At 32.0% G+C, this 23,349-nt stretch overlaps 1 protein-coding gene and 1 long non-coding RNA gene across 7 annotated transcripts; one reads left to right on the top strand and one right to left on the bottom strand.

Annotated features, from left to right (window-relative positions):
- Positions 1-1,924: 1,924 nt before the first annotated feature.
- On the top strand, positions 1,925-22,054 carry LOC111000537 (zinc finger protein Xfin). 6 transcript variants are annotated; one of them, XM_045633329.1, is made up of 3 exons: positions 1,925-2,301; positions 2,474-2,688; positions 5,652-6,162. In XM_045633329.1, exons 1-3 carry the CDS (start codon positions 2,187-2,189, stop codon positions 5,883-5,885), a joined length of 564 nt encoding a protein of 187 aa, XP_045489285.1. In that variant the 5' UTR covers positions 1,925-2,186; the 3' UTR covers positions 5,886-6,162. The 6 variants fall into 6 exon arrangements, 5 of the variants coding, with proteins under 5 accessions (XP_045489285.1, XP_045489283.1, XP_045489284.1 ...); XM_045633327.1 differs by lacking the exon at positions 5,652-6,162 and adding an exon at positions 21,144-22,054 and having other exon boundaries at positions 1,929-2,301; XR_006750979.1 differs by lacking the exon at positions 5,652-6,162 and adding an exon at positions 3,263-3,694 and having other exon boundaries at positions 1,938-2,301.
- Positions 3,729-4,952, bottom strand: LOC111000538. The gene is made up of 2 exons (XR_002600430.2): positions 4,825-4,952; positions 3,729-4,196 (listed from the first exon to the last, which is right to left on the bottom strand). It is a non-coding gene; the product is annotated as an uncharacterized LOC111000538 (long non-coding RNA).
- Positions 22,055-23,349: the final 1,295 nt, after the last annotated feature.

Here is a 23,349-nt window from a genome sequence, read left to right as displayed (position 1 = left end):
TAATGTCAATTCTTGTGATCAAAGCCCGTCAAATGCCAAAAAAATGTATAGCTTGTTTTTAGTTATTGTATCCTAAGTCTATGTAAGATTACAATACCTTAAATATACCATTATGTATATTATGGGTTGGAATTAGAAACATGTCACCTGAATTGGATGACACTGATTGGACAGGTATCTCGGGGGAACTTAATTGGAACCCTGGAAATTAAGTAAATCTTAAAAGGTGTTCAACAAGTGAAAACTACTGAATAATATATTCCACATGGACTGTTCCCTAACTAAATCCAGATTTGAAGACCCGGGTTGGTTCTTGAAAAGGAAGAAAGGCAGATCTTGTCACGAAGTATTCACAATAGAATTTTTTCAAGGAAGTCTTTACTGCAAATGAGCAAAGCTCAGGAAGGAAATTCTGTAATTTTATAGCATATACTTATAACGCTCTGAATGTGATTTATGAAGAAAGGTCTGAAGAATTTATCAATCATATTTTGTTAGAACTGTAGGACAAATTTTATCTGGAATATTTCAAAAAATCCTACTTATTAAATATTTGTAAGATTAGGTACTTAAAAACAATTAAGCCCACTGATTACTTGGACTTTTATTTTACGATTCCTTCCTCAAAATTACATAGCTTAACACAAATGAATGATATTTTTGATGATAATGGCACATCAAGTAATTTACATCACTTCTGAATATTTTAAATGATTATGGTAACCCGATAAAACTTGTTCAAAATGTTAACGATTTTCAATAATTCATAAACAAAATGTACCCATGTAACAAATATACTTACTCATATTCTCAACAGCAGTAGTACTTTTGCCATCTCAAAATCAGGTTATTTTTTCCATATTTAAACTAAGACGTAAAGAAATTGATCCATTACACTGCTGTTAATGACTTGGCTGTCCCAATAATTTAAATGATCTATCATTAAAAGCTGGCAATAACGTAGATAACTAGAAATAAAACGAAACCGATCTGGCATCTGATAACATATCATCCGAGGAAATAAAATCGAAATAAATGTGGAGTTTGAGTTGATACTCTATGAAGTGAATGAAGGAGGGGCTACCCTAATTTCCTGGGCTGGACTTTAATCTTTAACTTGAAAGTCAGGAACCTACGCTGCTATAACATGATTCCTAGTGAAATATTGGAACTGCCTCTCAACAGATTCAAAACACATATTAAGAAAACCTTAATGTGTAAAGGTTACTACACAATTAATGACTACCTAGAAGATAAAAACGCTTGGCAATAGGTCTAATTATATTGTTATAATTTGCTTTGTTCTCTTGGAAGTGTTCTGAATGTAATGTAATGGTGAATGTGGTAAATCACAAAACAGATTTTATTTTATTTTTACTTATGTAACTTAAATGACGTTGTGGTTTATGACATTTTCTCTTGAATTATTGTATGTAAAGGGAGGATGTTTTGCTGAGTTTCTTGCCCGTTCTTCTCAGAACAAGACCTCCTGGTAGTCTTGCGAACGGATGGCGTAGTTTTGCTCTTTCGCGAATTTTATTATTAATTTACAGAAAAATATGAGTGTCAGTCTCTACTGCAGCTGTTGATGTTCTTGCAGATTAATAGAGATGGGATTGCAGTCTTTTTTTTAAATATCTGTAAACTTGAGGTAAACCAGAAATCAATCACATACCTAACCTAACCTGTACCATAGTTGTTGTAGTTTGTTGTGGTGCTTGAGATAAAGTCACTTTGCGTCAGGCGTGACCCTGTGCCGGCAAAGAAACTTGTATGAGAATGATATTTTTTCAAATTTTGTCACGTGACTATTTTTTTGGTATTAGTCGGCTACGATTGCATTAAATAGAGTTTGCCTGTATTCTGTGGTTACTCTTGATTATTTTTTGACTCTTGACTCTTCACACACACAGACAAACTCTCTACACAATTGACATGCGTGACATTAGAATTTAGATAATAATTGTACGTTTTGCCTATTTCAGATATTTTACAACTAACAATTTAATAAAAATAGTATTATTTTTTAAGTTGGGAAGTAAATATTCTTATAGTCTTATTTAATTTTCTGTGTAACAGAGACACTAAAATCAAACAAATTTTTATTTCTAAGTACAGTGATGAGTGAACAAAACATTGTTTTTTTGTAAGCATAAAGAAATAGCATAGCAAAAGAAAGCATAAGGATGGCTTCGGACATAGATATTGAAGAACATAATTTGTTTGAAAATCCTGAGTTACGTGTTCTTTTCCCGGATATAACTGCGCTTAAACAGGAGATATATGATGAAGATTTTGAAGGTAATAGATCGGTTTACATTAAAACTAAATTAATATTGGTTTAAATTAGTATTTAATTAGGTATTATGAGCAGACTAGTAATTGCAAGTAGCAGCAGACGAGCAGCGTATGAGCAGACTAGTAATTTTAAGTAGTATTAATAGTAACTACAAATTGAAATTTTAATTTTCAGTTACTAATATACATTATGACCAAACAACCCAAAAATGTGAATATCAATTAGAATTAGATGACTCGCAGCATTTTGATGAAAACAAAAGATGGACTGGAAAGAAAAAACATGCATTGCAGCCAAAAACATGCATTTTAAAAAACGAAATAGTTGGCTCAAAACCAAAGTCATCCAAAACTAAAGATTTTCCTATGAAGCATAATAAAACAAAGCAGGTAAAAATTATTTTATCAGACTTAAAACCAGTATTATTAAACTCCAATAAATTTTGCAAAGTATGCTCAATTCTTTTTCCAAACAAACTTTTAGTTTAACAGAGCATAGAAGAATTATCCATAATGAACAGTATATCTGTAATAAATGTGGTAATAAATTTTATGAAAAGGGTAATTTAACTAGACATCTAAAGAATGTACATAAAATAAATGTTATTCAGGAAAGAAAAACCTCTATGTTGGCTAAAAATGTTCAGTTGCATTCTACACAACACTCTATTAAAGACAAAAAAGTTGTTCAAAATGAAACATGCTTCTACTGTCCTAAAAAATTTGAATCCAAGCAACTACTTATTGAGCATTTGTATGCTGTACTTAAGCCTAAAGTTAAGAAACAAGTTAATTCACCGCTTAATGTACAATGAATAGAGTCTAATTGTATAGTAAATAAGAGAAATAAGTCTGTTACTTTGAATATTCAAAACAATATGGATAAAAATTCATGTGGTCCAAAACAAAACCTAGATACTAAAGTAAATAATAATGAAACACAGTTATTTTTTAAATGTCCCAGGTGTTATCACTATTTCAAAAACAAAGACTTCTTTGTTAAGCACATGAAATTAAAAGATTGTATTGAGGATGTTCCAATTAAAAAAGTGCCCTTTAATACTAAGTGTGAGTTGTGTACACAGCATTGCAGCAATGCCAGGTTTTATAATTGTCTATCTATTGAGATAAACGAAAAAACATTCTCTAAAATCTTATACTCTTGTTCAAAGTGCAATATACATTTTGAAGAACAACAATTTATGAAACACTGTAGAAAATGTAACTCTTACCCTCTACCATCAGAGTATTGTGACATCTGTGATATTTTTATTGATCAAAGATTAATAATAGCCCATAGAGATATTTATGCTGCATGTTTTATGAATAATACAGATTTTTACATTTTAAAACTAATAGAAAAAACTATTAGAAGCCAGACTTAGTTCAAAAAGATTCGCTTAAAAATAATTTACATAATTTAATGTTACAACAGATTTGCCTTAAATAATCACATATGTGGAGAAGAGCCAGTTTTTATATGTTCAATATGCAACATGAAGTTTTCTGAAATTGTGCACAAATTACATTTACCATTTCACAAATATGAACTGAATGAAAGTATGTAATATAAATACTTTTTACTAAAATAGAAAAACTACCCACAGAGGAAGTTTATCCTTTAAGTAATATTCAAAAGGATAATATAAATTATAGTTGATAATGATTTATATTTCTGTAAATTATGTTTTACACAAATTTATTCTTATGATAAGGTTATAGAACATTGTCAACTTCATATATTAAATAATAGGGACCAAAAAAAAACCATACAACATCCGGCACAAGATTTTAATTCAAAAGATTCAATTAATGGCAGAGAGGTGTACTATTTTGAACCATATTATTATGTTGCCAACGATGATATTTGGTTGAAGCATCTAGTTAATGGATTATCACTGGAAGAAATCAGCAAAAAACTATTTATATATTTGAGAGTAGAATAAAACTAGAAATATCTCAAGAGGGTAATCCTGAATATACAGAATATAAATGTATGAAATGTCAATGTTTCATAGAAAAATCCACGCTGGTTAGTCATGTGGATGGATGTGGCGGTCACAATCTTAAAAGCTATTCATGTGGTGTATGCAAAAATATTTTTATATCACAAATTGCTTTATCTCAACACTAACAACTGCACAAAAATTCAGTTAACATGAAAAATATCAGAATAGTTTTTTTTTCATCTTCTTCTTTAATCAGGGCAATAATAAACAAATTACTAACTTAAGTATTTCCCCACATTTCTGTTTAGTCAATGCCGCTAAAGCCATATGTAATGTTTGTGATCTTTACTTTGAGCAAGGGAAATTAAAAGGGCACATTAGCTACATTCAGAGAATCCAGAATTTATAAAAGATAATATAAATACTTTAGTTTTCAATCCTAAAGAGACTATGGAATTTTCAAAAGCCGTACAACCTTCAACATCTTCAAAGACTAATGTGGTTAAAATTTTGGAACAAGATATAGTTAAGTTAGATGGCAAAATCATTCTATATAGATGTGCTAAATGTAACTTACATATATGAGCAAAAGTCAAGCAAAAGAACATGTAAAAAAAGTCCTGGAAGAGTACTATATTGTACAAAATGTGGAATCCCTTTCTCTCCATATGTTTTGTTTGATCACCTCAAAATTCACCACAAAAACGAAATTAAGACCACATAATGTATTCGACGTTTTTGGATTTTATATAAAGCGAATAATATTTAAATGTGGTAGATGCAATTTACACTTTACAAATGCGAAGAAAACATCTGAACATTATTTAAAGTGTTTAGGAGATTCTAGTAACGGAGAAAAATGCAAATGTTGCAGTTTGATATTTCATGATTCTTATTTATTAAATCATGAAAAGTCCACAGACTATAATATGCACACTGATTATGAAGTAGTGCAAGTAGACAGTGAGTTTGTAAATTGTAAGGCAAGTTAAAGTTCAAGAGAATTAATAGTATTTAAAATTAACTTACCTTTATTATAATATTCATTACACATTGCACGTTTTAAGTATAATTTAAAATAAAGAGTTAATTGTAATATTCTTCTTATCAAAAAATGTATTATTCGGTTCTTGAATAAACTATTAAAATTAAAAAAAAAATGTTTTAATATCACATTAACGTGTATTGAAGTGAAACTTCTTTAAGGGTAAAATTTTTATGCCGCATTTACATTCAGCCGTAGTCAGCATTACGAGTGTGTAAACGCAATACTTCTCATGCCACTGCCATTGCCAATCGCGCTGCCCGGCGCTCCCCAAAATGGCGGGTTTTTTGTGCGGAAGTCAAAAGACCGACAGCGCGAGCGGCAGTGCGTGTTTACATTCTGTTATTTCTGCTCCGAAGCTCAGTACTCGCCGAGCACATGGAGGAGAAAGACGTTCGTTTAGATCATCGAATATGCCGTCCGAATGGAGCAATGAGATTACAATAAAATTCTTAGAACTACTGGAAACAGAAAAAGTAATTTGGGATGTTAAGGATAAACAACAGAAACATAAGGTTCACAACGCGTGGAAAAAAATCAGTGTTGTTTTAGACATACCTATTGTCGAACTTAAATTTAAAAACAGTCTGTGACGGCCACTTTCAGGCCTCTTTTGAAGAAAAACCATAATTCAATTAGATCAGGTGCAGGTGCAGATAAGATTTTGAATCCGATATGGTTTGCCTTTCATATTATGGAGAGATTTTTGGGGCCCACATTTGCTGTAGATGATACAGTGAATACGGAAGAACAGGTAAGCAGATTTCTGAGGATTGATTTTGATATATTATTATTACTATTGTGCTTTATGCTATTTAAATTGTAGTAGGTAAATGTCGTATGTGTCCTTTTTCAGATCCCCAATCTGGGAAATATATTTAGGATTGCGCCAGGTTGATTATGTAACGTTTTCGACCGTGCGTAATTACTAATTTATTAAAATAATTTTAAAAAGTGGTTGTCTGGAAGAAATCGCTCTAAAGCGATGAGGCCGCCAGTTGCTTTTCATTAAATTATGTTTAATATTTTCCTTTTATGTAATGCAACGAAGTGTTAATAAATAATTTGCAAAATCTGATCGAATTTCTCTAATACTTGGAGCACGTCTACCGTATAAGTGTAAAGCGAAAGCTCCGTCACAGACAAACACATAAGGAACATTTATTTCTCCTCTTGGGAGTGGCGTATCTAGTGTCTATAGTTAAGAGTGCCACTGTTATTTTTTTCCAAAGCAAGCTATGTTGAAAAATTCCTCCATCATTTATGCGTTCGTGGACCGATATCGGCAAAAATGAAATTATAGTTACTATCTACTAAAGCCATTAGCACAATGCTATGTTTTTTTTGTAGTCATAATATAACTACAAAAAAAATATAGCATTGTGCTTCGAGCCGCTGTGTAATGGACATTTCCTGTCGAGAGCTCCAACACGTCGTGGGATTTTTTTCTAAATGCCTCTTCAATAGCTAACCATGCTTCTGGTGTATGTGGTTACTGTAACAAAGATAACATATTTCATTAGTTTTATTTGTTTTAGATTCCTACACCACCAACCCAAGGTTCCTATGTTGACGAAACCATGCCTCCGAAGCCACCTCAAACCAAAGAGAAGGAAAGACCAAAAACAGTTCACTATACAGTAACCAAAACTAATGCAAAGAAAAGACACATGGACCATATTATCAGTGAAGCTGATAAAAAAATTAATGATAGTTTTGAAACTTTAAGCAACATACTGCAGACAAAAAAAAGAGAGGAAGACGAGTGCGATGTTTATGTTTCATTGTTAGCAAAAAAGTTAAGGAAATATCCAGAAAGAATGCGAGACAGGATTATGTACAAAATTGATGGTCTTCTTCTGGATAACCCTTACCCTGATAACGAGCGATCTTCAAGTGCCTCTATGTCTTATTCAGTGCCATTTCCCTATGCTCAACAAAGATTTTCAACTCCCTCTTCACAATATGATCCACCTGTTAATGTTCTTCCGTAACAAAATCCTCCTGCGATTACATCACAGGCTTCGGTCTATTTACATATCCCAGAGGAAAATATATATATGCAAAACGAGGTTATATTGCAGTCCTCAACAAAAGAGAGAAAAAATATTGCACATGTTTTATCACAAGAAGTTATTGTACCTTCTGAAATGAGCGACATAATTAAAAACGCATACAATGATATCTAAATGTTGACATAAGTAATTATTGTGTTCAGTGAAATTGTATTGTAGGTGTACTAAATAGGAAAAGTGATTGCCTGGAAGAGATCGCTCGAAAGCGATAAGGCCGCCAGTTGCTCTCCTTTTCATTTAACTATGTTCAATTTTTATATTGTTATGATCGAAGTTTAATAAAAACATGGTGATTTTTAAAAATATACTTTTCTTATCGTCTTTTCATCTATTAAAACTGTGTTAAAAGTCTTGCGTACTTCTGGGACAATCAGTGAAATAGCCGGTGTTGAAACTTTGAATTGGTGTAACTTTTTTTTTCATGAGCACATCGTGCAATCAGTCTTCTGACTATGAGCAGATAAGTTGTAGGATTTGCGGGCGAGATATTCCTCATTATAATATTAGCTCAGTCAATGTTGCTGAGCTCCAGGGTTCTTCGTATTTTAAGACGGCTTATACACTCACCTTGAGTTGAACAGCTAGGGGGTTAGGATGATTTTCCAGTCTAGTCTTGTACTTCTGTGCGTACAATTTCCGCTTTAACTGCAGGTCTGAGGTTTTACTATATTAGTATAAAAAAAATTGATCTTTAATTTTACAATTTAAATAATTTTTAATTTTCAGGTCGCAATGCCAAAAATTGTTGGTGAAGAGTTTGAAACACTTAAAAATAAAATATCAGTGAGACGGCCACCTAAGACAACAGCAGAACGTTCACGTGAATCTCGACAGCGGAAAAAGGCTTTAAAAATCGCAGCCGGCCAAATAGCTCCAAGAAAGCTAAAAACTAAACCAAAAACTCCAGCAGAGCGTAGTCGTGACTACAGGGCTCGAAAAAGAGCTCGAAAAAATGCAGTAAACGAATCGAATGACCCGACGCGAATCACTTTTAAAGTTGAAGTCGATCAAGAACCAGAAGACTCCTTGAAAATGAAAATAGATATCGGAGGTCAGAGAATTACCAACCTCCGATTTGTATTTCACCGATGAGAAAAATAAAAACTTCAACAGAGCGTTGTTGTGAGGGCTAGAAAAAAATTATTGATTAACCATACAGGAAACTTTGAAGATTTTCGAACATCATCAAATGTGATGGCGCCTGGCGCCAAAGCTAGATCCGCACCATAAGGTGTTATAAGGTTAAGTAATAACTTCAGACAGAAGAACTACTTACAAACTTGGATCTCATAAGTTTTTACGTTGGAAGAACGGAGTTGCGTTAATAACTAGTTACATAGGTATAAATATTTTTGGTATATTTTTTTTTTCATTATTTGTGACACAAAATAATATATTACAGTATGTTACATTAGAAAACCGCTGTGGTTTGTATTAATGTAACTATAGCAGTCTTGTTTGAAGCGCGACTCATGCTTAAAAAGTTTTTTTTTAATTTAGAGGTGGTTGGTTATTTGGTATGGTTAGCGTTAGAGTATCTAATTTCTGTTTCGGTAGACGATTTATAAGCCGCGGTAGCAAATACCGCAACGTTCTCTCGCCATATACGTTATTTGCTCTCGATGTACAGAGCCAAACTTGTGTTACCGCTCGAGTCTACAAAGTCCTCCACTCTTTTTTTTTTCGAAAAAAGTGCTCGACTTTACTTTTTCTGTTATTCTGTTTCTTATTTAGTTTGGCAGTGTTTAAAACTTCCTATTTCTTCATTTTTATATGAGTCGAGCACATTTCTAGTGACAATGTGTTTGAGGATTCCCATTTGGAGTTTAGTAGCGTATACCAAATTAATACTATCATCGTACATTGGAAGCGTAACTTGTACTTAAACATTCTCGTTTCTAATACTGTCCATAAGTGTCACTTACATTTATGAACCTTGACATAAGCCAAGATTTTTGTTAGCTTCGCAACCTCAAATTTTACGGTAGTTATAAGCTCATATTATTTAAAGATTAAAGTCAGTGGTTACACAGATTTAAACAGTTTTTCATTCCTTATATACATGTCGTAGATTCAACGCGATTAATAATTACAAACTTGGTGACATTACCATCGTCCGAAATGATTACTTAATATTTAAACACAGTGCGCACGTCTGGCGCAGGCGCCAATCGGAAAGCAACTCAAGTACTCCATGACCGATTCTACGCACTACTGACACATTGCCATTTTACAACCTTTAAGGTCTATGATATAGCGTGGTGTTACCATTCTAATAAAACTTCTTTTAATTAATTCTAAATGACATCGTGTTCTTTTATAACATAATACAGTATTAAGTATAAACTATGAATGTGGAGAAGATATTGGTGACCTCGACCATATTTACTTTTCTTGTTCCCAGTAGGGTAAAACCGGGATAGATGCCGCGCTGGGATAGATGCCTCGTTTCTAAAAAATCAACTTCCAGAGATCGAAACAGCAAATTCGTTGTTTACATACACGCCACATGCACTGACCATCTCGGTGATGCGCGAGTTATTGTGCTGAGTGACGTTTCTCCCTTGTGTGTCGAATTACATTTGCAGCGGACGCGACGAACGCTTCAAAATTTCAAACGTAAGTATTCACTATTCCATATCTTTATAAACAGTTAAATGATTACATTTTATTTGAATAGTTTTAATACATTGGTTCTTTGAGAACACATTTAAGAGTCAATCACTGATGTTTGCATTTATTTTATTTATAAAATATTGAAAGGCATCTATCCCTAGTGAAAAGGATAGTTGCCCCGAGTTTACAAGGGATAGTTGACTTTAGGGGTATCTATCCCTCTATACTGCAAAAGCCTTATCAAAGTATTTAAAAGTCATAGTCGTGAATATTTTGGTATTTCCTAATAGTAGAATATTAGAAAACACAAAAAAAATGTATCCATCTTTAATTTCATACTTCGAATGTAATGAAATAAGTGTAGACACAGTGTTTTATTTATACTTACTTTGCTTATTGTAGGTGAGCCATGCCAAGGAAATACAAAAGAAAGGCGTATGCGCTCGAGTAGTTTCTTGGACAACAGAGCAGCTACAGTCAGCTTTTCATGAATTGGATAAAAAATAATTGGGGATCAATGAAATATCCAGGCAATTTGGGATTCCATCCAGAACATTGCGAAGGCGTTACACTATTAAAAACCAAACTAAGTTGACTTTGGGAAAACATCCTGTCCTGGGTTTTGAACACGAAAAAAGGTTGGTAGCGCACATCTTGAAGCTTAGCGACGCGGTATTTCCCCCATATAGACGTTCTATGCGTACGTTAGCATACCAATTTGCCGAAAAGTTGCAAATTCAACACAATTTTGATAATGAAAACCAGATAGCTGGGAATGAATGTTTCGAAAGCTTTATTGAGCGAAATCCAGAATTGTCTATTAGGCAAGCAGAAGGTTTATCTGTCGCTAGGGCTAAAGGTCTTAGCAGAGAAGAAGTGACTCTAAATAACGAAAAATAAGAAACATCTACATTTTTAGTCGAAGCATCACCAATATCACAAATTCCTCTGACTTTAGCAAGGAGAGCTAAACAATCGGCAGATATTCTCAATTCTAGAGAAAAAATAAAAGAAAAAAGGGATATTGCTGGCAACAAAAAGAAGCAAATAGAATCTAAGATAAACAAGACTGAAGCTATGTTAATAATAAGTATATGTTAAGATATAAATAATATGTTGATTTTTATAAATGTTAAATAATTATTTCTACGTTAAAACGGGAATGTTTCGTTAGAGATGATTCTATATGATAGTTTTAATATGTTATCGCTTAAACAGGTTTTTGCGTTTTTTGTTAAAGACATGCATAAATATAATTATGGTTAAGCATTTTATATTACCTACACATGAAGATAATAAATAAATATTACATTTTGATTATGTATTCTTGTCGATTATTTAAAAAGGCATCTATCCCGCATCACAGGCATCTATCCTTCTAAGTGATTTTATAGTGGGGCATCTATCCATATACGTAGGCACCTATCCCCAAAAAATGTGTTTCGCAAGAATTACATTTTTACAAAACCAGTAATGGTTAGGTAATTAAATACAGCTTCTAAAGCTTTATGAATGATTAAACTAACTATATTACAGGGTCAATCTAAGCAAATATGTTTGGTATTCAAATAATGAAACAGTTTCGAAAAGTGGGGCATCTATCCTTTCTGAATTCCTTACAATTACTACATGTTCCGTTTCCGACTAAAATCTCCTGCCTTTTACTTTATCCTTTATTGTATTATAATGCATTATCTTCTTTCATAATCAATAATAATATTAAGATTTAAATAATTATTATAATATATATTTAAATAAGTAAATATTATCCTTTTAACTACCTTATCCCTTTGGTTTTTTGATGTATTTCTATATTTTTTCTCGCGTTTAGTTTCCCTAGCTTTTACTTGAAACTGGCATAAAGTTATAACTATTTCCATAAAATAAAATAAAAAGTATAAACTAGATCGATAGAGAGAACACTCAAGGGACTACATATTTTATCGTTACAAAGAAATGTTGTTGAATGTAAATACTAAGAAAAATCTATTGTAGAAAAAAAAGTTATTTCAGACTAGTGTTAGTAATTACATAAAAAACAATTCACATTTGATCCCTATTGAAATAGTATGTTATTATGATGTCTTTTGCTGCACCATTAATTATTTTGGATGTTTTTAGTTCTTTCATTCATATCTTGCGATATTCAATCATCTTTGTGAAAAAACACGTACCTAAACAAAATAACTGATTTCTAGAAAGTTCATTACTTACCTTGTAATGATGTCAAGTTTGTCCAAATAAAGTTATAACTATTGCCATTTGAAACTGGCATAAAGTTATACCTATTGCCATTGAACAAACGCAGGCTGCAATTTCCCCGTACTAGACTATGTAAAGTTAGTAATTCTTTTTTGGGGAAAGGGATACTCTTCTTTAATAAAATCCCAGAGGCTCTTTTATCTCTGCCTTTTAATAAATTTAAGAAATGTATTATAGAAAAGCTGTGTAAAAAGGCTTACTATAAAGGTATTGATTATCTAGTTGATAAAAGGGCCTGGGACTAGTGCTGGGCAGGCTGCCTCTAATTAATTTGATATATTTGTTTTAAATATTGTTTGATGATTTGCTTTTTTAAAAGAGTACCGAGAGTTTTTTACGCCGGCTTTTTCTCTCGGCCTACACCCTGTCTTTGCCGATGAGTAGGGATGCCTACAAGTTTGAATTGATTGACGTGGAATAAGTGATACCTAGAAGATCTTATGTTCCAAAATAAACGTATTTTTATTTTTTATTTTTATAAATTAAAAAAATATACAAAAGATAGCTGTAACTCATTCTCGACTTCACTTGAAAACACAAAAAAAATATAAAAATCCGTTTTTAGAGTTTAATTTCGAACACATAAGATATAATATACTACACGCAGAAATCAACTTGGCGCCTGCGCGGAATGTGCTAGTTGGCAAGGTTTTGGCGTAGTGGGTGCAAGTTCGCGCATCGTATACTTAGTGGAACAAAAACTGTTCACTTTTATTGATTGTCATTATGGTTATTGCCATCATTTATTTTAAATCTTGTATATAAACAAAGCAGAGTAATTCGTGACATTTATTAGGTGTTATAAATAAAACATGATATGCATTATTTATTTAAGTAAAAAAATATTATTATTAAAAATTATAAGTTCTCGTGGTCACTATCGGTTAATAATAATGTTACACCTGGCATCAAACTAGAACTACCACCTGAGCTCGTGGAAGGAGTTGGCTCCTCATCCTCGACAAAACTATCTTCACTCTCGTCGCTGGAGGAGTCGCTGTCGTCACCGGTGTAAATAACAAAACTTTCAGTGACTGTGTCGACTATATGGTCGCTTATTATCTATATTATCGTTACAAAAACTAAATTTAAAACAACAACAATAACACTAACAAAACCAAAACTTAATTTAAAACTGAACTCGTACCAAAAAGTCAACAAAAACAAATGGTACAACTTTCGTGTCGGCAAGTGTAATCGGGAGCGAACGTAATGTAGACGCGGTGCGGGAGGCAAGGGTCGACTGACGCACCAATAGCGCGCTGTGATCGGCGCTACGTCATACCCCGCGTCCCGCTTCACCACCAAAGAGACCTAAAAAACGACTTCTGCGCATCTAACGACTCTTGCCAAGTTCCGTGCCGGGGCCTATACTAGCTGTTTATTTGCTGTATAGGTATCGACTCAGTATAATTTTTATGGAGAATAAAAAGAACTTTACAGTAACAATCAGTTACAATAATTGAATATAAATTATTGTATATGTAATTAATAGTACGAATTTAATACATATAAAAGCAGTAATAAGCTGAATTTATTTCAACTTTCCCGCCTTAATAACCTGGGAGCCTTAATGGGGCTATCTAAGGGCTACACGCGCGCTCTGGTAGGACGATTCGAGAAAAAAATACTCTGGTTACGAGAATATGGTAACACTGCTCATAACTCTTGAGACAAACTACAAAATCGCTCTTCGACAATCGACATGCGTATTGCGAGACCGGTGACATTAGAATTTAGATTATGCTTTGCCTGTTAAATTTTACAGCTAACAACTTTAAAAAAATAGTATTTTCTTTTTTAAGTTAAGAATTAATTATTCTTAAAGTTTTATTAAATATTCTGTGTAACAGAGACACTAAAATCAAACAAATTTTTATTTCGAAGTACTTTGTTTTTATGTAAGCATAACGAAAATATATTAAGTATGGCTTCGGATATAGATATTGAAGAACATAATTTGTTTGAAAATCCTGAGTTACGTGTTCTTTTTCCGGATATAACTGCGCTTAAACAGGAGATATATAATGAAGATATTGAAGGTAATAGATTGTTTGTTGCTTTAATACATTGGTTTACATAAAAACTAAATTAATATTGGTTGTTATTATATTAGGGATTATGAGCAGACTAGTAATTGCAAGTAGTAATAGTAACTACAAATTGAAATTTTAATTTTCAGTTACTGATATACCATATGACCAAACAACCCAAAAACGTGAATGTCAATTAGAATTAGATCACTCACAGCATTTTGATGAAAATAAACAAAGGGCTGGAAAGAAAAACCATGCATTGCAACCAAAAACATGTATTTTAAAAAACAAAATAGTTATTGGCTCAAAACCAAAGTCATCCAAAACTACAGATTTTTCTATGAAACATAATATAACAAAGCAGGTAAAAATTATTTTATCAGACTTAAAACCAGTATTATTAAACTCCAATAAATTTTGCAAAGTATGCTCAATTCTTTTTCCAAACAATGTTTGTTTAACAGAGCATAGAAGAATTATCCATAATGAACAGTATATCTGTAATAAATGTGGTAATAACTTTTATCGAAAGGGTAATTTAACTAGACATCTAAAGAATGTACATAAAATAAATGTTATTCAGAAAAGAAAAACCTCTATGTTGGCTAAAAATGTTCAGTTGCATACTACACAAAACTCTATTAAAGACAAAAATGTTGTTTCAAATGAAACATGCTTCCACTGTCCTAAAAAATTTGGATCCAAGCAACTACTTATTGAGCATTTGTATGCTGTACTTGAGCCTAAAGTTAATAAACAAGTTAATTCACCGCTTAATGTACAATCAATAGAGTCTAATTGTATAGTAAATAAGAGAAATAAGTCTATTACTTTGAATATTCAAAACAACATGGATAAAAAATCATGTGGTCCAAAACAAAACCTACAGAGAAAAGTAAATAATAATGAAACACAGTTATTTTTTAAATGTCCCAAGTGTTATCACTATTTCAAAAACAAAGACTTCTTCGTTAAGCACATGAAAATAAAACATTGTATTAAGGATGTTCCAATTAAAAAAGTGCCCTTTAATACCAAGTGTGAGTTGTGTACACAGCATTGCAGCAATGCCAGATTTTATAATCGTCACATACATAATCATCAACTTATGTCATTAAAAAAGAAACAAAACTCAAAGTTAAAAAGGAAAAGCGTATACACCAAGAAAGCCACAAAAAAGGAAACATTAAATGAATTTGTGCTAAAAGATGTTGTATTTAAGTGCAGTAAATGTCACATATGCTTCATATCCCCAAGTTTGGCACTGAATCATGCAAAACATCGTGAATATAGATCTCATTGGAAGTGCACAGAATGTCAGTTTACTTTTAAGAGAAATGAAGGCAAATACCATTTAAGACAACACACATGTTCAAAATCTTTTACAGCTATTGAGATAAATGAAAAAACATTCTCTAAAATCTTATACTCTTGTTCAAAGTGCAATATACATTTTGAAGAACAACAATTTATGAAACACTGTAGAAAATGTAACTCTTACCCTCCACCATCAGAGTATTGTGACATCTGTGAAATTTTTATAGATCAAAGATTAAAAATAGCCCATAGAGATATTCATGCTGCATGTTTTATGAATAATACAGATTTTCACATTTTAAAACTAATAGAAAAAACTATTAGAAAGCCAGACTTAGTTCAAATAGATTCGCTTAAAAATAATTTACATAATTTAGTGTTATATTATTGTTTAACTTGCAAATGCTGTGTTACACAAATACATAAAGTTCATCTCCAATCATTATGTGCAAAGTCAATTAAATATGCTTGTAGATATTGTGGTTTATTTTTCACCAATAAGGGAATTATGGCTCATAGAAGAATACATTATAAAAATCCATCCATAGTGTTACAAGACTTTCTATTTTATGATTTGGAAACTGGTAAAAAAATTACTCCACCTATGCCTGATTTTCTAAAATGTGAAAGCTGCTGTAAACATTTTATTAACAGATTTGCCATAAATAATCACATATGTGGAGAAGGGGCAGATTTTATATGTTCAATATGCAACATGAAGTTTTCTGAAATTGTGCACAAATTACATTTACCATTTCACAAATATGAACTAAATGAAAGTAATATTGAAAAACTACCCACAGAGGAAGTTTATCCTTTAAGTAATATTCAAAAGGATAATGTAGATGGTTTAGTAGAATGTAATGAAAATGCTAAAAATAGCATAGTTGATAATGATTTATATTTCTGCAAATTATGTTTTACACAAATTTATTCTTATGATAAGGTTATAGAACATTGTCAACTTCATATATTAAATAATAGGGACCCAATAAAAACCATAGAAAGCCATCTGGCACAAGATTTTAATTCAAAAGATTCAATAGATGGCAGAGAGGTGTACTATTTTGAACCATATTTTTATGGTGCCAAGGATGATATTTGGTTGAAGCATCTGTTTAATGGATTATCGCTGGAAGAAATCAGCAAAAAGCTGTTCCATTCTATTTATAGATTTGAGAGTAGAATAAAACTAGAAATATCTCAAGAGGGTAATCCTGAATATACAGAATATATATGTATGAAATGTCAATGTTTCATAGAAAGATCCACGCTGTTTAGTCATGTGGATGGATGTGGCGGTCACAATCTTAAAAGCTATTCATGTGGTGTATGCAAAAATATTTTTATATCACAAATTGCTTTATCTCAACACTTACAAATTCACAAAAATTTAGTTGACATGAAAAATATCAGAATAGTTTCTTTTAATCAGGGCAATGATAAACAAATGAATGAAATGATAAAATTAAATTCTTCTAGACCATATTATGTAGTCTATCGATGCAGAAATTGTGAAGGACTTGTTAACAAGGCTGAATTTTTAAAACATGTTTGTAATATAAAAGACCTTAAAAAGTGCAATAATTGTGGATTGCTATTATATAGCAGTGATTATGAATATCATCTTTTAAAGCATAAGAATTTGAATAGTTTTACTGGAAATAATATAAAAGTAGTACTTCTTGGTGATTTAATTCCAGGATTTAATAAAAGCCCACTTGTGTCTACATTTATGGGTATTGTTTGTGATTACAGTTTTTATAAGTGTAGTAAATGTTTTGTATGCGTTCGTTATGCCAGATGTATTTCCCCACATTTCTGTTTAGTCGATGCCGCTAAAGCCATATGTAATCTTTGTAATCTTTACTTTGAGCAAGGGAAATTAAAAGGGCACATGAAGCTACATTCAGATGATCCAGAATTTATAAAAGATAATATAAATACTTTAGTTTTCAATCCAAAAGAGTCTATGGTATTTTCAAAAGCCGTACAACCTTCAACATCTTCAAAGACTAATGTGGTTAAAATTTTGGAACAAGATATAGTTGACTTAGATGACCAAATCATTCTATATAGATGTGCTAAATGTAATTTACATTATATGAGCAAAAGTCAAGCAAAAGAACATGTAAAAAAAAGTCCTGGAAGAGTACTAAAACAATATTGTACAAAATGTGGAATCCCTTTCTCTCCATATGTTTTGTTTGATCACCTCAAAATTCACCACAAAAAAGAAATTAACACCACATATGTAGTCGATGTTTTTGGTGTTTATAAAAAGCGAAAGATATTTAAATGTGGTAGATGCAATTTACACTTTACAAATGCGAAGAAAACATCTGAACATTATTTAAAGTGTTTAGGAGATTCTAGTAACGGAGAAAAATGCAAATGTTGCAGTTTGATATTTCATTATTCCTATTTATTAAATCATGAAAAATCCACAGATTATAATATGCACACTGATTATGAAGTAGTGGAAGTAGACAGTGAGTTTGTAAATTGTAAGGCAAGTTAAAGTTCAAGAGAAATAGTATTTAAATTCAACTTACCTTTAATATAATATTCATTACACATTATACCTTTTAAGTTTAATTTAAAATAAGAGTTATTTGTAATATTCTTCTTATCAAAAAAATGTATTATTCTGTTCTTAAATAAATTATTAAATCAAAAAAATGTTTTAATATCACATGAATGTGTATTGAAGTGAAACTTCTTTAGGGGTAAAATTTTTATGCCGCATTTACATTCAGCCGTAGTCAGCAGGAAGAGTGTGTAATTGCAATACTTCTCATGCCACTGCCATTGCCACTCGCTCTGCCCGGCGCTCCCCAAAATGGCGGGTTTTTTGTGCGGAAGTCAAAAGACCGACAGCGCGAGCGGCAGTGCGTGTTTATATTCTGCTCCGAAGCGCAGTACTCGCCGAGCGTCTGGAGGAGAAAGACGTTCGTTTAGATCATCGAACATGCCGTCCGAATGGAGCAATGATATTACAATAAAATTCTTAGAACTATTGGAAACAGAAAAAGTAATTTGGGATGTTAAGGATAAACAACATAAGGTTCACAACGCGTGGAAAACAATCAGTGTTGTTTTAGACATACTTTTTGTCGAACTTAAATTCTCGTCTCTTAAAGAAAAAACATAATTCAATTAGATCAGGTGCAGGTGCAGATGAGATTTTGAATCCGATATGGTTTGCCTTTGATATTATGGAGAGATTTTTGGGGCCCACTTTTGCTGTAGATGATATAGTGAATACGAAAGAACAGGTAAGCAGATTTTAGAGCATTGATTTATATATTATTATTACTAGCTATTTAAATTGTAGTAGGTATGTGTCCTTTTTCAGATCCCAATCTGGGAAATATATTTAGGATTGCGCCAGGTTGATTATGTAACGTTTTCGACCGTCCGTAATTACTATTATTATTTATATGTTATTTTGTATACTAAAATGACAGATAAGCCTGACGCGCTTACAAAGTGTTACATAATCAAAATCAACCCGCAGGAGAAGACTTACTTACTTACAATTTTCTGAATAATACATGTCTCTTAGAAAATTATATACCTAATAAAATACATGTCATAAAAATTTGTAGTACCTTTTTTAAGTTCTATTAGTTTCTGGAAAATTCTAAATATAGATGACAACACACCAAACACATTTTCAACGATAACACGGGTACTAGAAAGTTTGTAATTAAATGTGCGCTCTACAGTGCCAACGTCATGATTACCAAGAAAGGGTGTCGTTACATTTTTGTGTAAAGCGAAAGTTTCGTCACAGACAAATACATAAGGAACATTTATTTCTTTTCCTGGTAGTGGAGTATCTGGTGGCAAGTTAAGAGTGCCACTGTTAATTTGCCAAATATATGTTGAAAAATTCTTCCATCCTTCGTCCTTGTCCACCGATATCGGCAAAAATGAATTTATAGTTACTAAAGCCATTAGCGCAACGCTATATGTATTTTTGTAGTTATAAAACTTCGAGCCGCTATTTAATGGACATTTAACTACGATGTGTTTCCCGTCGAGAGCTCCAACACATCGCGAGAATTTGTTTCTAAATGTCTCTTCAATAGCTAACTATTCTTCTGGTGTTTGTGGTAACTGTAACAAAGATAACATATTTCATTAGATTTATTTGTTTCAGCTTCTTCAGAATGATACTCAACGGTTCCAATGTGGACGAAACCATGCCTCCGAAGCCACCTCAAACAAAAGAGAAGGAAAGTTCACAAACAGTTCACTATACAGCAACCAAAACTAATGCAAAGAAAAGCTACATGGACCATATTATCAGTGAAGCTGATAAAAAAATTAAATACAGTTTTGAAACTTTAAACAACATACTGCAGGCCAAAAAAACATTTGTGCAATTCACGCATGGTAGAAGTGAAACCTTCAAAAACAAATATAAATTAATCATTTTCCACTATCTAAATGTGTGTGTTCTTTAAAAACAGTATATTTTAATTATACATTTTAATTTATAAGTTTAATATAAATCTTTAATTTGACAAAAACTAAAACAACGAAAGTTTGAAATTCGATCAAAAAAAAAGCGGCAGTAAATAGAGGCTGTATAATGCCTCCTATCTCATTTTCTCCCACGTTAAATCATATGATGAATTGATGTTTCTGTCTCTCTTTACCGCTGCATCCGGTTTGAAATCACGACGATTCGAAAGAAGTTTATCTATCTCATTTTCTCCCACGTTAAATCATATGAATTAATGTTTCTGTCTCTTTTTACTGTCGCTTTTTCGTTGCATCCGGTTTGAAATCACAACGATTCTAAAGAAGTTTCACTTCAAAAAGAGAGGATTGTTAGCTAAAAAGTTAGAAAATATCCAGAAAAAATGCGAGACAGGATTATGTACAAAATTGATGGTCTTCTGGATAACCCTTACCCTGATGACGAGCAAACATCAAGTGCCTCTACGTCTTATTTAGTGCCATCTCTCTATGCTCTATAACGTCTTGTGAAGTAAACGCAGATTATTAATTTATTTATATTATCATTAGCACGTACACAGTGTGTTAAAAAATTTTTTATGCTAATTCTTAAGAAGGTTAAGAGGTTTTAAGATTTACAATTAACATGTGACATTTTAGCTTGCCACTCGTTATTTAATAATTTAATATACCTACTAGTTTTCTTTTCTTTTTTTCCTTCTTTTTCTTTAAGATAATATAAGAATAAATTCTCGTATCTAAATTTTAAATTCAAAAACATTTAACAATTCGTCATTTGAGATTTCATTAATTATTTGCACATTCTCTTTATTTCGTAAATTCTCTTTAGAAATTTTAATTTTAAAAATAGAATCTCTATAAGGTAAAAGCCCCAATAGATTATGTACCAGTATATCATCTTTTTCCTTGTTAATAATTAATTTAAAATTCCAGTAAATCACGAAGATTTTTTATTAATTATTTATGGTCTGAGGTTTAACTATATTATTTAAACAAAATAAAATAAATAATAATCTTTAATTATTAAATTTAAATACTGTTTAACTTTCAGGTCGCAATGCCAAAAGTAGGTCGAGAGTTTGAAACACTTAAAAATAAAATATCAGTGAGACGGCCACCTAAGACATCAACAGAACGTTCACGAGAATCTCGAGAGCGGAAAAAGGCTTTAAAAATTGCAGCCGGCCAAATAGCTCCAAGAAAGCTAAAAACTAAACCAAAAACTCCAGCAGAGCGTAGTCGTGACTATAGGGCTCGAAAAAGAGCTCGAAAAAATGCAGTAAATGAATCTAATGACACGAAGCTAATCACTATTAAAATTGAAGTCGATCAAGAACAGGAAGATTACCAACCTTCGATTTCTATTTCACCGATGAGAAAAGTAAAAACTTCAACAGAACGCTGTCGTGCGTTTAGGGCTAGAAAAAAATCATTGATGAACCCTACTGAAAACATTGAAGATTTTCAAACATCACATGTTATTAATGATAATTATAACAATGATGATGATAATCATAATAATATCGATGATGAAAATCATAATATCAATAGTAGAAATAATACGAGACGTATTCAAGATGATGATTTGCGTCAGTCATGTCGAGAAAAAAGTGAAACGGCAGTACCATCGTTTTCTAAAAGTAATTCAGACCATTTTCACCCCAGTATAACTTCGTTGTGGATAGAAGTTCCTGCCTATAACGAAACAGAAGAAGGCAGTAGTTTAAGAATTATAACTAGTTAAATTCCTTAATTTTGTTAGCGTATACCATACTTAAACGATCATCGTACATTGGAAGCGTAAATTGTACTTAAATATTCTTGTTTCAAATACTATAATAAGTTTCATTTAGATTTATGGACCCTGACATAAGCCAAGATTTTTGTTAGCGTCGCAACCCCAAATTTTATGTTAGTTATAAGCTCATATTTAAACGATTAAAGTCAGTGGTTACACAGCTTAAAACAGTTTTTCATTCCATATATACATGTCGTAGATTCAACGCGATTAATAATTACAAACTTGGTGACACTACCTATATAATACTATTTAAACACAGTCAGTGTGCACGTCAGGCGCCGGCGCCGATTGGAATTGGAAAGCAACTCAAGTACTCCATGACCGATTCTACTCACTGCTGAAAAAAATTGACTTTGACAATTTTTGTCAGTTTCTTGTCTGTGTCTTTTTCTGCACTAGTAATAGAATATACAGATTTTTAGAAAGTTCATTATTTAATAATGTCAAGTTTGTCCAAATAAAGTTATAAATATTGTCATTAATCAAAAAGTTTACACAAAAGATAGCTGCTGTCGAGCGACTTGCTATTTTATGTATGTATAATTGTCGCTATCGGGGGTGTAATGCTAGGTAGAGTGTATCATTGTATGAAAGACAAGCTAACGTTCGAACCCAATAATTAATCCACAATCTGACCGTGACAGTCAATCGATCTCCTATCTGCATCCCAATAACCACACCCTACGAAGACAATCCATTTTTGGCGACGGATAGTATGCAATCTCTTCGCTCTTTACACTCATATAATCAATATAAACCAAATAAAGTAAAAAAACCGTATAAATAATATTAAAATATATATATCTATGTTAAAAACATATCAAACACCTTTTTAATTGTTTTAATAACGAGTGTTACTTAAAATCTTAATCGAAAGGATTATGGCACAGTTGAACTGTCATTTGCATACTTAAAAGTTTATCCACATACGCCGATCCGACCTACCATGGATAGCTTGTATTGTACAGATGCCTATTACAATCCGTCAATTGGTTATTGGCACACTTCAATCAAAAGTTGGATTAAGATGTCTATCTCATATGGACAAAAATGGATACGTTATTGGGTGTGGGCGTTAGCTTGTCTTCCATACAAACAAGTGTAAAATAGAAATGCATAAAATTGAAGAGTACGTAAACAAATAGGAATAAAAATAATTTTTAATTTGATAACTAATTAATAATTTTCTACAAGAACAAGTAGGTACTTGGGACATATTTTTTTTTTAAACTTCTATCAGTTCCTCAAGGTGATATAATCATATTCAAAATAAAAATCAAAGAAAAACAATAAAAATAATGGAACGCCATATCGCTCTATGTCTGCCCGCTAAATATAAATACAAACCCACCAAATCACTTGAAGTATTCATCTACGAGAGAGGTAGGAGAATTCCTCGAAGTAAAAGCCGACGAATGAACGTGTTCATTATGGTATTCAAAAATATATGTTGTAT

This window comes from Pieris rapae, chromosome 23 (genome assembly GCF_905147795.1).
Source record: "Pieris rapae chromosome 23, ilPieRapa1.1, whole genome shotgun sequence".
NCBI classification, from domain to species: Eukaryota; Metazoa; Arthropoda; class Insecta; order Lepidoptera; family Pieridae; genus Pieris; species Pieris rapae.
This window is presented reverse-complemented; position numbering and strand designations above follow the sequence as displayed.